This window comes from Rana temporaria, chromosome 3 (assembly GCF_905171775.1).
Source record: "Rana temporaria chromosome 3, aRanTem1.1, whole genome shotgun sequence".
Taxonomy (NCBI): Eukaryota; Metazoa; Chordata; class Amphibia; order Anura; family Ranidae; genus Rana; species Rana temporaria.
In genome coordinates, this window is record NC_053491.1 from 138,630,537 (window position 1) to 138,645,476 (window position 14,940).

At 44.1% G+C, this 14,940-nt stretch overlaps 1 protein-coding gene across 3 annotated transcripts in view; it reads right to left on the reverse strand.

The window, feature by feature from the left end:
- SLC26A5 (solute carrier family 26 member 5) overlaps positions 1-12,838 on the reverse strand; it is an 89,516-nt gene extending 76,678 nt beyond the window's left edge. Inside the window, exon 1 of one of the 3 annotated variants that reach the window (XM_040343491.1) lies at positions 12,665-12,838. Coding sequence is in view for 2 of the 3 variants with exons in the window: in XM_040343490.1 (XP_040199424.1) it covers positions 12,542-12,586 (45 nt within the window). In the remaining variant the exon portion in view is untranslated. Of the gene's footprint in view, positions 1-12,541; positions 12,608-12,664 lie in introns of those variants that run through there. The other 2 variants (XM_040343490.1, XM_040343492.1) reach the window with 2 other exon arrangements.
- Between the last annotated feature and the right edge of the window lie 2,102 nt (positions 12,839-14,940).

Here is a 14,940-nt window from a genome sequence, read left to right on the forward strand (position 1 = left end):
ACATTGCATTTCTAACAAGATCAACAGGTAATTCCTGTACTAGTGAACATCAATAGTTTACATATTTTGTGTTTAGTTATCCTTTATGACACCTACAACTTTTAGGATTATGGCTGGCCGTAGATGAACAATCAGACTGCCAAAAATCACGTCAGGAAAAGATTGTCCAAATATGTACAGTCACATTGAACAGTTTTGTATGTTCTGTCCTTTGGGTGTGGGAGTAGCACCTGAGCATTGGCTTCCCCTTGGGCAAGCTAAACAATTGGTTGGGAAACCCCATGCTGACTAACTGTTGTCCCCAAGAGTGCTCAGGCAGGTTTACTCAGGGAATGTTGGGAAAATCTTAAAAGGCCTATAGTATGAATTAAAGCTGCACGATTAATCGTTAAAGATTCTACCCCTCTTCAGATCTTAACAGAGATTTTTCCCCCCCAATTCTGTGCAGAGTCCTCTGCTCAGCTGACAAATTGGGGGGGGGGGAACACACCCCAGGCAGCCTGCCAAGTTTTATCATATTTGGTAGCTGGAGATAAAAAGAGAAACATTGTAACACTATGGGGCAAATCCACTCTGCACTACAAGTGCAGTTGCTGTAAATCTGAGGGGAAGCTTTGAAATCAAGGGAAGCTCTGCTGATTTTATCATCCAATCATGTACAGCCAAAATGCAATTTTCCTTGCATGTCCCCTTTGGATCTATAGCAACTGCACTTGCTATAGATTTACAAAGTGGATTTGCCTTTAGTAAATAACCCCCCTAGTCCTTTTCTATCAAAGGGAAAAACTTTGGTCTGTAAAATGGTCAGTTTAACCACTTAAAGCGGGGGTTCACCCGTACATAACACTTTTTCCCTTTAGATGGATGCTCGTTTTGTCTAGGGGAATCGGCTAGTTGTTTTAAAATATCAGCTGTACTTACCGTTTACGAGATGCATCTTCTCCGCCGCTTCCGGGTATGGGCTGCGGGACTGGGCATTCCTATTTTGATTGACAGTCTTCCGACGGTCACATCCATCGCGTCACGATTTTACGAAAGAAGCCGAACGTCGGTGCGCAGGCGCAGTATAGAGCCGCACCGACGTTCGGCTTCTTTCGGCTACTAGTGACGCGATGGATGCGACCGTCGGAAGCCTCTCGGAAGACTGTCAATCAAGAAGGAACGCCCGCTCCCGAAGACCCATACCCGGAAGCGACAGGGAGAAGATGCATCGCGAAAACGGTAAGTACGGCTCATATTTTAAAACAACTAGCCGATTCCCCTAGACAAAACGAGCAGGAATCTAAGGGAAAAAGAGAAAAAAAAAACATCATTGGGTGAACTCCCGCTTTAAAGACTAAACCTTTGACACTTGTTGGTTACAAGTTAAAATCAATATTTTCTGCTAGACATTTACTTAGAACCCCCAAACACACACACACACACACACACACACACACACACACACACACAATCACACATTTTTTTTTTTTAAACAGAGACTCTAGAGAATAAAATGGCAGCTGTTTCAAGATTTTATGTCACACTGTATTTGTGCAGCGGCCTTTCAAATGCATTTTGGGGAGAGGGGGTGGGGGGAATACACGTTAATGAATTAATAAAAAAAAACTAAACAGTGAAGTTAGCCCAATTTTTCTGTATAATGTGAAAGATTATGTTACGCCATGAGAATTGTGATCTTTATTCTAAGCAAAAAAAATTGCAATTCCCATTTTGGCCAGAATCGTGCAGCTCTAGTATGAATATTTCCAGATCATAGAATGACCAGACTAAAGGCAGCACATGCTCTGATGTTCGTCGGCATCTTTAATACCTTCCCATTGTCAAAACTCCACCAATTTGTTTTCTTTCTGTACTGTGTATTGCACAGATAAAAGACAGAAATCTCAAAAATGTCAGGCCATTATTGTTATTTTTGGATCGCTAAGCTGGCACATATTAGTCTAAAATACTGTCAATTCTGAATACATTTGATCATATTATAATCAATGTTAGTGAAGAATCTTAAAGAGCTTAAAGTAACTAAAAAAAAATTACGGCTAACAAGAATGCCACTTCTCTGTTTGAGTCATGATTGTTTTATATGGTGCCATGTATGCAAAGTAATCGTTTCTGTAAATACACAGATTGATGATTCATACATGGCAATAAAAATAATGCCAATCAAGCATTAAAGAAATGTAATGGAAGGTTTTGATATAAAGGTCTTAAACTTTTATATGTGGGCTTAATCCATACCGCTAATGATTCATTTATCCTTGAAAGCCAATTAGTCATACTTGCAATTTGTCTCCATACTTATTCACATGCATCTGGGCCACATATAGTTTTATGCAAATCACAAATCCATTCTTCTGTATCTGAAGAAACATGTTACCCTCATCACAATAAATTAACATGACATGCCTGCTCCCTACTTTAGGATGGTTAATATGGCTGGCCTTGTTTTGCGTATTTTAGAAAACGAGCATAAACTGTTCCTCTCTATAAAAAAGCATCCAGAAATAAAAAGGTCCCAGCTTAGTTAAATTTCATTGGACCCATAAAATGGCTTTATTCATCCTTTTCCGATATCTCCATGGCATCATACATAGGTTAACTGAACTCTGTTCAACCCTCCAGGACATTTAAAATATAAAAGTGTAGCGCTTCTACTGTGGTCGGAGAAGGTGGTGAAAACTATCTCCTCCCACAATAATAATCCGTGACACCCTGTGAGGGGAAACACTAAGAATATTCCTGCTATTCCGCAGCAAAGCTGTACCGTAAACAATCGCAGGGAAAAGAGTCTATAAATAAAAAAACAATCAAATGTGATACTGAATTGTTAATAAAAAAAAAAAAAAAAAAAAAAAAAAAGTGCACCAAATCACAAATAAATTTAAAGAAATACAGATCTTAGAGGACTGGTGTCCTATGTACCACACAATAGTGTGAAAGCAACGCGTTCATCTTAAAAAAAAAAAAAAAAAAAAAAAAAAAAAACTGTTGAGAAAAAAAAACGAACACCATCCAGTGTTCATAAATACAAAAAAAAAAAAGGGGGGGGGGGGGGGAAACTATGCCGAGCATAACCTCACACAAAGTCCCAATTTCCTTATATACAAGTGTTCATAAATACATGTTAGTCCACAAATAAAATTATTGGATATCTGCCAAGATCCAAAGAGTGGAACTTATAGAAACTAAGGCCCAGATTCTCGTAGATCGGCGTTAAACTGCGGCAGCGTAACGTATCTCGTTTACGTTACGCCGCCGCAAGTTTTACAGGCAAGTGCTTTATTCACAAAGAACTTGCCTGTAAAGTTGTGGCGGCGTAACGTAAATCCTCCGGCGCAAGCCCGCCTAATTCAAATGATCCGGGTAGGGGGCGTGGATCATTTAAATTAGGCACGTTCCCGCGCCGCTCGTACTGCGCATGCGCCATCCCTAGAATTTCCCGACGTGCAGTATTTCAACAGTCTCTCAATCTGAAATGGAAACTGAATGCCTTGAAACAAAAAACGCCCGGGAGTGCCTTCACCATCCAGGGGGAAATCGGAAAGATGAGTACTCTTACCGGACGAAATGGATCCAACTCGCCTTGCAGCGGTGGATCTAATAGGCGGGAATATCAAATCCATGCATCAGCTGGAGTCCTGGTATATCTCCTAAATCCTTCCTTAGTAGATCCTTGTTGTATTCCACACTCTCTTCAAGGCATACCGCAATCGATAAATGCCCAAAGTTAAATGAGAAAAAAAACTTGTCCGGATCAGCCTCACCAGCAACGGTGTATTTGTAAAAATGAGAAAAGACAAAAGCCTCTTCATAGCGTAAAAAACATATATAAAAAATGTATTTCATAAAAAAAAAAAAAACTCACAGCCAATGATAAATCGAGAAAAAAAAAAAAAAATCCCAAAACATCTAAGAAGAAAGTCACTGCTCCAGGTGGATTGTGTTTGGATGATCAGTATGGTCTCAGGAAATCAAGGGTGCCGGTGATCTGCCGTGCTGGTTCCAGGTGTCCTGGAAGTTCCAGCGCATGCGCAAACTGATGCGCTGAGCTGGTTCCAGCTATCGGGAAAGTTCCTTCAAGCACTGCGCAGGTGCAAACTTGCTGACGGAAATCCCCGATCGGCGGCCGGCATCCAGGGCGACGTGGATTGTGAGGTAAGTGGCCAGTCGGCCTCACTGCGCTCGGACGGCATGCTTCGCTCGGCCTCCTGGCTCTTTTTTTAACATCCTCCAATCCACGGGGATGTTAAAGAATGAGCCTGGATGCCGGGCGAGGTTCGGGGATTTTCGTCGGGAAGTTTGCGCCTGCGCAGTCAGTGAAGGAACTTCCCCCACAGTGGAACATTGAGGACAATACACCGGCAATGCACAAGGCAACAAATGGAAAAAGAAAATATGGACAGCCGCACTCCAAAAAACCTTGATGGTTGTCTTTATTTAAAAAAGGAAAAATGCACTACAAGTCACAGCACACAACACGGGAGTAAAACAGCCGACACGTTTCGCACTAAAAATTAGTGCTTAACCACTTCAGCACCAGACCATATTGCTGGTCAAAGACCAGGCCACTTTTTGCGATTCGGCACTGCGTCAATTTAACTGACAATTGCACGGTCGTGCGCCGTGGCTCCAAAACAAAATTGGCGTCCTTATTTTCCCACAAATAGAGCTTTCTTTTGGTGGTATTTGATCACCTCTGCGGTTTTTAGTTTTTGCGCTATAAACAAAAAAGCGCCAATTTTGAAAAAAAAAAAATATATTTTTTACTGTAATAAATATCCCCCAAAAAAAATATATATATAAAAAAAAAAAAAAATGTTTCCCCTCAGTTTAGGCCGATACGTATTCTACATTTTTTTTTTTTTACGAAAAATATCGCAATAAGCATTTATTAATTGGTTTGCGCAAAAGTTATAGGGGTTACAAAATAGGGGATAGTTTTATGGCATTTTTATTAATAAATATATATATATATATATATTTTTTTTTTTTTACTAGTAATGGCGGCGATCAGTGATTTTTATCGGTACTGCGACATTTATGGCGGACACTTTTAAAACATTTTTGGGACCATTGGCATTTTTATAGCGACCAGTGCTATAAAAATGCATTGATTACTATAAAAATGCCACTGGCAGGGAAGGGGTTAACACTAGGGGGCGAGGAAGGGGTTAAGTATGTTCCCTGGGTGTGTTCTGACTGAAGGGGGGGGGGGGTGGACTGACTTGGGGAAATGACTGATCGCTGTTCATACATTGTATGAACAGACAATCAGGTATTCCTCCCCGACAGGACCGGGAGCTGGTTCTCGCTCTGTAACGAGCGATCACGGGTGCCCGGCGGTGATCGTGCCCGCCGGGCACGTGCGTCGGCGTCAGGGGCGAGCGCGTCCCTATTGGCTGCTCGGCGAGATGACGTATAGCTACGTGATCTCACCCAGCAGAGCCGACCTGCCGCTGTAAAACTGCGGAGGCTGGTCGGCAAGCGGTTAATCATAGCTTTTTAAAAAAATATATCTAATCTGAGAAAGGATATCAATAGCGCAGTATTCGGGTGGCTGGAGCCAGTGTATGTACCCTACGCGTTTTGTCTTCTCAGACTTCCACTGGGGCATGAACCTATAAAAATCTGCAACTATGCCTACCCTTGGAGGGCTTGTGTGATTTCACAAATAAAAAGGTCAGGAAAAATAAATAAATAAAAGTATTGGTCATCTTTAGGCTGCTATAGCAGCAGACAAAGACAAAGTCCCCCTACGTAGAGATCAGCAAATCTGTGGTGCAAAGAATCACTGGTGATGTGTTCAAGACTTCTAAAGAGGGTATCCTGAATACGGTTTGATTCCATAGTGCTAAACTGGCTAAAATCCAGTTCTGACTTCCAGGATATGAATACCTTGGATTGCATGGACTACAGTACCTTCCAGCTTGGGAACCAGGTTGCATTGCTCTGCCATGTACAACTTTTGCACTTGCTGCCAGTAGGTGGGCTGTCTGGTATTCTTTTAGCCACTGCTAGGACATGCTGTTCTGTGGAGTCATCCTCACACATGCCTCTATGTTTACATTGCCATCATCTCAGTTTACTGGTCTGCATTGTGCATTCATGGAAGCTTGCACAGCATGGCAAGTGCGAGTCATGAGCAAGTGCTAGTTAGCGTGAAACGTGTCAACTTTGAGCTCATTAGATCTCATCAATTCTTATCCATTATTGCTACTTCGGTTGAGAAGGTGCAGCAAACACCCGACGCATTCAAAAGGTGGAAGGGACTGTACCACACTACCCTTACAAATTTGTGGAAGTTTGTATCTGCGCACAATAGTTAGAATGCTCAGAGGTGCCCTTGAGTGCAGTACTGCGCAGGTGCCTCCAGTTGGCAGTCATGTGACACTCCTGTCAAGTCAGTTTAAACCAAAAAGGCACCAGCGTGACATGGGTCACATTCTGGCAACATAGGAGATTACCTAAACGCTGGGAGCACCTCACTAAAAGGGGGTGGGGGGGGTCTGGTTATATACTGTTGTACAATTCAACAGTATATAGATGTGCAGTCAACACTTATCCTCCTTTGCAGTTGGTAAGAAAGCACTCAGATTTCACAAAAGTGAATCTGTTATGGACCAGTGACCCTTGAAGGAATAAAAAACCAACAGAAGGTAGTTGGCAGCAAACAAGGTTGATGCATCTCAGGATCTCAATCCTCCTGTTATAAATGAGTTATGAAGACTTGTAAGCAGGATGAAGGGAAGCCATTTTGAGGGCGTGTCCATCCAGTCCTGTCATGCCTCGTACGGGTTTCCCCGTCGAGAAAACTGCCATGAGAGCTTTTGGCTGGGAATCCCAGACGTGTGTATGCTCAATCAAAGCTTTCCCGACAGGAAAACTGCCAAAAAAAAAAAAGTGAACCAGTTCTCTTTTCCCTGCCGGGATTCCCGGCGTTTTTTAAGCCGGCAGTTTTCCTATAGGAAAAGACTGCGGTGGAGAATACACACGGCCGGATTTCCCGACCAAAGCTCTCATAGCAGTTTTCCTGTCGGGAAAAACCCGGCCATGTGTAGGGGGGGGGGGGGGGGGGGAGTAACCAAGCAGGTTCTCGGTTTTCCCCTCGGGTTTCGCAGCGGTAAAAAGTCCGCCGGGAAACCCGTACGTGTGTACTAGGCATAAGTCATTACACTTTTACCATGTCTTGGTGGAAGATTTTACAGATATGGCTTCTACAGACAGAAAGTCAGGGCTACAGGTGGTCTGTCCGGTGAACCCCATAGTCTTCTGCCTTCACAAATATTGCAAAAGAACAAGAGAAGAAAAGCATCCTGTTCCAGTACAACTGCCACATTCTGGAAGTTATCACTACAGGGCCTGCATCTCAAATGTTCAGAGGTGTGCATTCCCCAATCTTTCTGGTGCAAAAAAAAAAAACCCTGGGGCTGGAGGTCAACTTCTGGAGGCTCAACACGGATATCTCTAAATACCAATTCAACATTGGTCTCCGCAGACCATCTCAGGATTCAGTTCTTTCTGAAGACTGGATGCTGTCCAGCGACCTAAAAAACGCATCACATCGCAGTAAAATGTTCCTTTCAGTTGCATTTCCGTTCTTGCAAATTTTCTAGCAGTCACAGCACTGCTCGGGGACTGGAGGTATTACAATCCACCAATACCTCAATGATATTCCAATTCTAGCACACAGCAATAAGACAAGTTTATTTGAGGAAAGAATTCTTATCTACTCTAATCAGTTTTAGGTTGATCATAATGTTCGCAAAAGCTTAGACCATGAGTCTTCAAACTACGGCCCTCCAGTTGTTCAGGAATTCCCATTATGCCTAGTCATGTCTGTGAATGTCAGTGTGTTACAATGCCTCGTGGGATGTGTAGTTCTACAACAGCTGGAGGGCCGTAGTTTGAGGATCCCTGGCTTAGACTCTATTGAAGCATATTGCAATACAGCCAGTTCAATTATTTCGCTCCCAACAAAAGGGATACAGGTTGTCAGACAATGGGCTCAATGATATGTCAGTCTCTTTCGAAAATTGCCATTTCTCAGGCGCATGCAATTTTAAGGATTGACATGTTGGGTATCTATTTATTTATATGGCGAAACCTTATCTTTTATTTTATTTGACCGAAATTAGGTAATATAATTGTGTTTATGTGCTCTAAAGTTAAAGGAGTTGCAAAGGCAGTTTTTTTATCTTAATGCATTCTCCATTTCACAAGGACTGTCTTCACTGTGTTCCATGGTATATCTAGTGCCTTGGAAATCCTTTTGTACCCTTCTCTTGACCGATACCTTTTAATAATGAGATCCCGCCAATGCTTTGGAAGCCCTCTGTGGACCATGGCTTTTTCTGTAAGACGCGACCAAGAAAATGTCAGGAAAGACCTAGTAGAACAGCTAAACTTTGTTTGGGGTTAATCAGAGGCACTTTAAATGATGGCAAGTGTGTATAGATTCATATTCACCACACCTACACCCCCAGTTATAAAAAATAGGGTGTGTACACATATGCAACCACATACATAAAAAAAGATATATATTTTTGAATTCCCCCCTAAAAGATTTAAATTTGTTTTTCAATTGAGTTGTACAGTTTATAGGTCACATTAAGGCTGGGTTCACACTTCTGCAAATTGTTTCTCCGCATCCAATTTGAATTGCAGAAGATTGTGAACGGCTCTCTACGAAGCTCATTCACACATCTCCTTAGCTGCTCCGTCGCAAATTACACACAAGCCCTGTGCATCTTTTGGACTGTTTCAGGTCCGAATTCAGCCCAAAACTCAGGCTGAAATCAGACCTGAAATGGTGAATGAAGATGCACCAGACCCCTGCTGTGAGCCTCTGTGTGTTCTAGTGTGAACCCAGCCTAAAAGGTGGAAAAAGTTCTGAAATTAGAGGTGCACCGAAACATATCGGCCAAAATAGAAAAAGCACCAAAAAGGGGCGGTCTGCTTCGGGTGCCGCACATTGCAGAGGTTTCATCCTGGCAGCTCAGTCAGAGTCCTCCCCTCCCTCCAACTCCTCCTGTAGCAGAGCCGCGATCTTCCTCCTGTGTAACAGAGCTGAATTGTTGGGCACAGGCTGTAACAATGTCCTGCCTCCTGTGATAGACAGCACACTGATCCAATGCTGGGAAATTGAATCAGTGTGACGTGCATCATAAGAAGCGGCACTTTGTTGTTGTTGCTGCGGCCGCCCAGCCCAGGAAATTTCAATCCAGCTCCATGACACAGCAGGAGATCGCCGCTCTGACCTGGGCACCGGAGGCGGCATTGATCTTGTGTATAATGTCTGCAATCTCTGACCATCTCCTGTATCATGTCTGCTAGAGGTTCACCAAATGGAAATATTGCTATTATTAGCAGTGTGTGTTTAACCACTTCCCGCCCACGGACGTCATATGACGTCCTGGAGTTTCAGTGGGGATATCTGAAAGATGCCTGCAGCTACAGGCATCATTCAGATATCCATCTCTTCAGCCGGCGATTCTGTGCACCATAAGAATGATCATATCGGCAGTTCCTCCGCTTGATCATTCTTATAGGCGACGGGAGGGGACGTCCCCCCCCCTCCCGCCGCCATCTGGTGCTTCTCCGGGCTCTCCCATGCCATCGGAGAAACGATCTGCCGGCGCCGGATGGGAGGCATAGAGATGACTGGTGACCAGATGGTCACCAGTCATCTCTATGATCGTAGGAGGCCCGGGCACGATGTTATGACGCAACGCCCGGGTACCGGAATGTAAACAAAGCTGCAATCGCGGCTGAAAGCATGATATCCGTGAATTTTTTTTCACGATCTCATGCTTTCCAGCCTGGACAAGAGATGCAGGGTCTTATTGACCACGCATCTCTCCATAAAGGAGTACCTGTCACAAACCATTCCTATTACTAATAGGAATAAATGTGATTACACATTTTATTTATTTTTTTAAAAGTGAAAAAAAAAAAAAATATAAATATATATATATATATATATATATATATATATATATATATATATATATATATATATATATATATATATATATATATATATATATATATATATATATATATATATATATATATATATATATATATATATATATATATATATATATATATATATATATATTTTAAAAGAATAATAAAAAACATGCCTCTGCCTGTGGGAGTAATGCTTGTTACCGTCAGCCTTGCAATGCCTCATGGGACTTAAAGCGGAGGTTCACCCTAAAACAATTATATACCGTTACATCCAGCATACTGCTGACATCTACAGTATGCTGGCATTTTTTTTTCCCGCTGTACATACCTTCTTATAGTTCTTTTCACCCGGCTTCCGGGTTCTCACTGCCCCGGGGAGTAGGCGTCCCTATGAAGAGGCGTAGATGATTGACGTGCGGGTAAGGCGCGTCACGCGGTCCCAAAATAGACGAACTGGGACTCGGCTTTATACAGCGCCTGTGCAGTCAGCTCTACGCGGCAGGCGCAGTATAGAGTCGAGTCCCAGTTCGTCTATTTTCGGAAACGCGTGACGCGCCTTACCTGCTCATTAATCATCTACACCTCTTCATAGGAACGCCTACTGCCCGCGGGAGTGAGAACCCGGAAGCTAGGTGAAAAGAACTATAAGACGGTAAGTACAGCGAAAAAAAAAATATATATACCAGCATACTGTAGATGTCAGCAGTATGCTGGATGTAATGGTATATAGATGATTTTTAGGGTGAACCTCCGCTTTAAAGATCTGCAACAGCTGGAGGGCTGCCAGTTTGTTTTGGGGTATATGTGAACCCTAACCTTGTAAAACAACCCATTCAGTTTAACCACTTCAATATTGCGCACTTCACCTTCCTGGCAAGGCCAATTTTTCATCTTTCGGGGGTTGTCAGCACAAGTCGGATCATTAGAGGACAGGCAGGCTGTTCTCCCAGCGTAGCCAAAATACTGACCACGCTGAAATGGATGTGCTTCAATGTCCTGGTGGGGTCAGTTTGAACTAGAAAAGCTAGGGGACAAGCAGAATCACCAAGTATATCACACAAAGGAAGAAGTAGAACGCAGAACAGGATACCCTTTAACACAAGTGCATGGTATGACATACAAATATCAGGAATATGAAAAATGGGGGTAACATATACTTTAACCACTTCCCATCCCAGAAATTGTAAATTTATGGCCACAAGGTGGCTCTACAATGCCGGGAGGACGTCATATGACGCCCCCGGGCCTCCCAGCCGCTGGGGGGGCGTGTGCCCGCCGCGTCGCTCAGGTGCCGATGGGCATGCCTGGTGGCTACAATGCCCGCCAGGTACCCGTGATCGGCAGTTACAGAGCCAGGGACATGGATCTTGTACATAGGGACACCGATCTGTCACATCCCCCAGTCAGTCCCCTCCCCCCACAGTAAGAATCACCTAGCAGGGCACACATTTAACTCCTTGATCGCCCCCTAGTGTTAGGTTTTTACCAAAAATATGTAGAAGAATACGTATCGGCCTAAACTGATGAAAAAAAAATGTTTTAAGAAAAAAAAATAAAAATTGGGATATTTATTATAGCAAAAAATGTTGTGTTTTTTTGTTTATAGCGCAAAAAATAAAAACCGCAGAGATGATCAAATACCACCAAAAGAAAGCTCTATTTGTGGGAAAAAAAGGACGTCAATTCTGTTTGGGAGCCACGTCGCACGACCGCGCAATTGTCATTCAAAGCGTGACAGTGCTGAAAGCTGAAATTTCGCCTGGGCAGGGAGGGGGCATATGTGCCCAGTAAGCAAGGGTTTAAAGGGGTTGTAAAGGTTCATGTTTTTTCACCTTAATGCATCCTATGTCCATAGCCACCGGATTCGGTGGCTATGGACGCGGAATGCAGGACGCCCGCAAGGTAACCCCCGTGGGAGAGAGCTTCCCATAGGGGGTTTTCTGAAGCGGGGGGGGGGGGGAGGAGGAGCAGAGAGAGCCGCCGGGGGACCCCAGAAAACGCTGTTCGGGGCCACTCTGTGCAAAACGAGCCGCACAGTGGAAGTATGACATGTTTGTTATTGAAAAGAAAAAATAATAAAAAATGCGAACCTTTACAACCACTTTAATTCTGGTGGCTGTGTTGACAAATTTTGGACAAACATCAGCCTCCCACCTGTTGCATTGTGATTGACGAGCAATCTTCCATATTCCTATCGCACGCGTTCCTGGAATAGGATCTAAAAAGACGGGGACTGCAACAATCTGCAAGCTGGGAGAAGGGAAAATATTTACGGTCAGGTGTAGATATTCGCCAGCGCACCACAGATCCTCAAATTGCGTCCGAACGGTTCTTTACTGCAGAACGATCACATCACAAACAAGAAACGTGCGATGTTTCGGAGCCGCACAGAACCCCTTCATCAGGCATGTGATCGGTGAGGAGACAACGCTTCCTCTTGTCTGCACAGGACTGATAACGGAGTTCAGTGTGACTGGACCGATGATAATATAGGTCTAGCTGCTGTATACAGCGATATGTATTCATTGGCAGAGGTCCACTTACCACACTTCTATATAGAAATACTTACCCCATATACACCCTCACCCTGGGCTGCAGTCAGTACAGTGTACATTACACAGGCTGCTGCAGGGTGGCAGTTGGTACCTGTGTGACCTCTCCCTCTAATACAGGTTCCCCTCAGGTCACTCACCTCCGTGCTGTGTCCTCTCCTCCACTGACAGCCCAATGGCTGCTAATCCTGTACTAGGCTTCCAATCCAACAGCTGCAGTCTTCTTGCTGTGACTTGAGCAACTATCAGCTCCTTGAAATGGGAGAAGCAGCTGATAGGACGCCAGTACGCCTGCGTATAAGGAAGAGCTCTCCCGGGGAATGCTGGGACTCGTAGTCCACGGGCTTCGGGAATAGCAGGAAGCTGCGCCTCCACTCACTACAATACCCACAATGCATCGTTCGTGAGTGAAAAGGTTACCCGGGAGGATTTAACTCTGCCCACCCCGGGTTGTCTGGTGACATTTCCATGCAGGTCAACCTGTGTAGTAGCTGTGTCATTGTGACACTGCACCGGCTACCAGCAATGTACAGTACACTACACACCAAGGTGTAAAGGCATGACATGTGTGGAAATTTACATTTGTTTGTACGAGAAATAGAGAATTGCTGCAAAGTCTGGAAAATACAAATACCCTTCAGGTATTATAGCCCAGATTCACGTAGGGCGGCGTTACATTGAGCGGGCGTAGCATATCGTATTTACGCTACGCCGCCGCAACTTAGAGAGGCAAGTGCAGTATTCACAAAGCACTTGCGTCCTAAGTTACGGCGGCGTAGCCTAAATGTTCCGGCGTTAACGCGCGTAATTCAAATGATGAAGAGGTGGGCGTGTTTTATGTAAATTAAACATGACCCCACGTAAATGACGCTTCGAACGAACCGCACATGCGCCGTCCGTGGACGTATCCCAGTGCACATGCGTCGGATAGAATGCCTAAGGTACGTCGAACACTGCCTACGACGTGAACGTAACTTACGCACAGCCCTATTCACATACGACTTACGTAAACAACGTAAAAAGATACCTTGCACGGGCTGCGCCACCTAGAGACCAGCTTTAACTTTACGCCGGCGTATGTCTTACGTAAACAGCGTAACTAATTGGGACGGGCGTACGTACATTCGTGAATCGGCGTATCTTGCTCATTTACATATTCAACGCGGAAATCAACGGAAGCGCCACCTAGCGGCCAGCGTAAATATGCACCCCAAGATACGACGGCGTAGGAGACTTACGCCGCTCGTATCTTGGCCAAATCTGTGCGTAACTGATTCTATGAATCAGGCGCATAGATACAACGGCGGCCATTCGGACTTACGACGGCATATCTGGAGATACGCCGTCGTAAGTCTTTAAGAATCTGGGCCTATATATATAGCAGCTCAACCATTACCGAGCGTAAATAAAATCTTTATTAGCATCATAAAAACCAAAATGGCTCTGCCTTGCGTTCACTTAAAGCGGAGGTTCACCCTAAAACAATTATATACCATTCCAACCAGCATACTGCCAACATGTACAGTTTGCTTTTTTCTTTTTTTTCGCTGTACTTACCGTTTTATCGTTCTTTTTCTTTTCTGACTCCCGCGGGGAATAGGCGTTCCTATGAAGAGGCGTAGATGATTGACGTGCGGCTAAGGCGCGTCACGCATTCAGAATATAGCCGGACTGGGACTCGGCTCTATACGGCGCTATACGGCGCCTGCGCACAGACTAGGAGCTGACTGCGCAGGCGCTGTATATAGCCGAGTCCCAGTTCGTCTATTTTCGGAACGCGTGACACGCCTTAGCCGCACGTCAATCATCTACGCCTCTCCATAGGAACGCCTATTCCCAGCGGGAGTCAGAAAAGAAAAAGAACGATAAAACGGTAAGTACAGCGAAAAAAACGAAAAAAAACCCCAGCAAACTGTACATGTCGGCAGTATGCTGGTTGAAATGGTATATAATTGTTTTAGGGTGAACCTCCGCTTTAAGCGGGTGTTTGATGCTGAAGAGTTGAATTACTAAAACTGGAGAGTGCAAAATCTGGTGCCGCTCTGCATAGTAGCCAATCAGCTTCTAACTTCAGTTTGTTCAGTTAAGCTTTGACAAAATACCTGGAAGCTGATTGGTTTCTATGCAGAGCTGAACTACATTTTGCACTCTCCAGTTTCAGTAAATCAACCCTTTAGGCTCCATGCACACTGGGCTTATGGCCGCTCATATAGAGCATTTTCTGTACAAAGTTTAGACGAGTTTAGGAGAGTTTTGCATTTTTTTCTGCCAGAAAGCTCCAATCGCAAACGCAGACCAGAAGGTTATTTTTTTTCCTGCCTCTAGACATTGGCCCAGATTCAAGAAGCAATTGCGCCTGTGTAACCATAGGTTACACAGCGCAATTGCTTACTTGCCCCGGCGTTACGAATGCTCC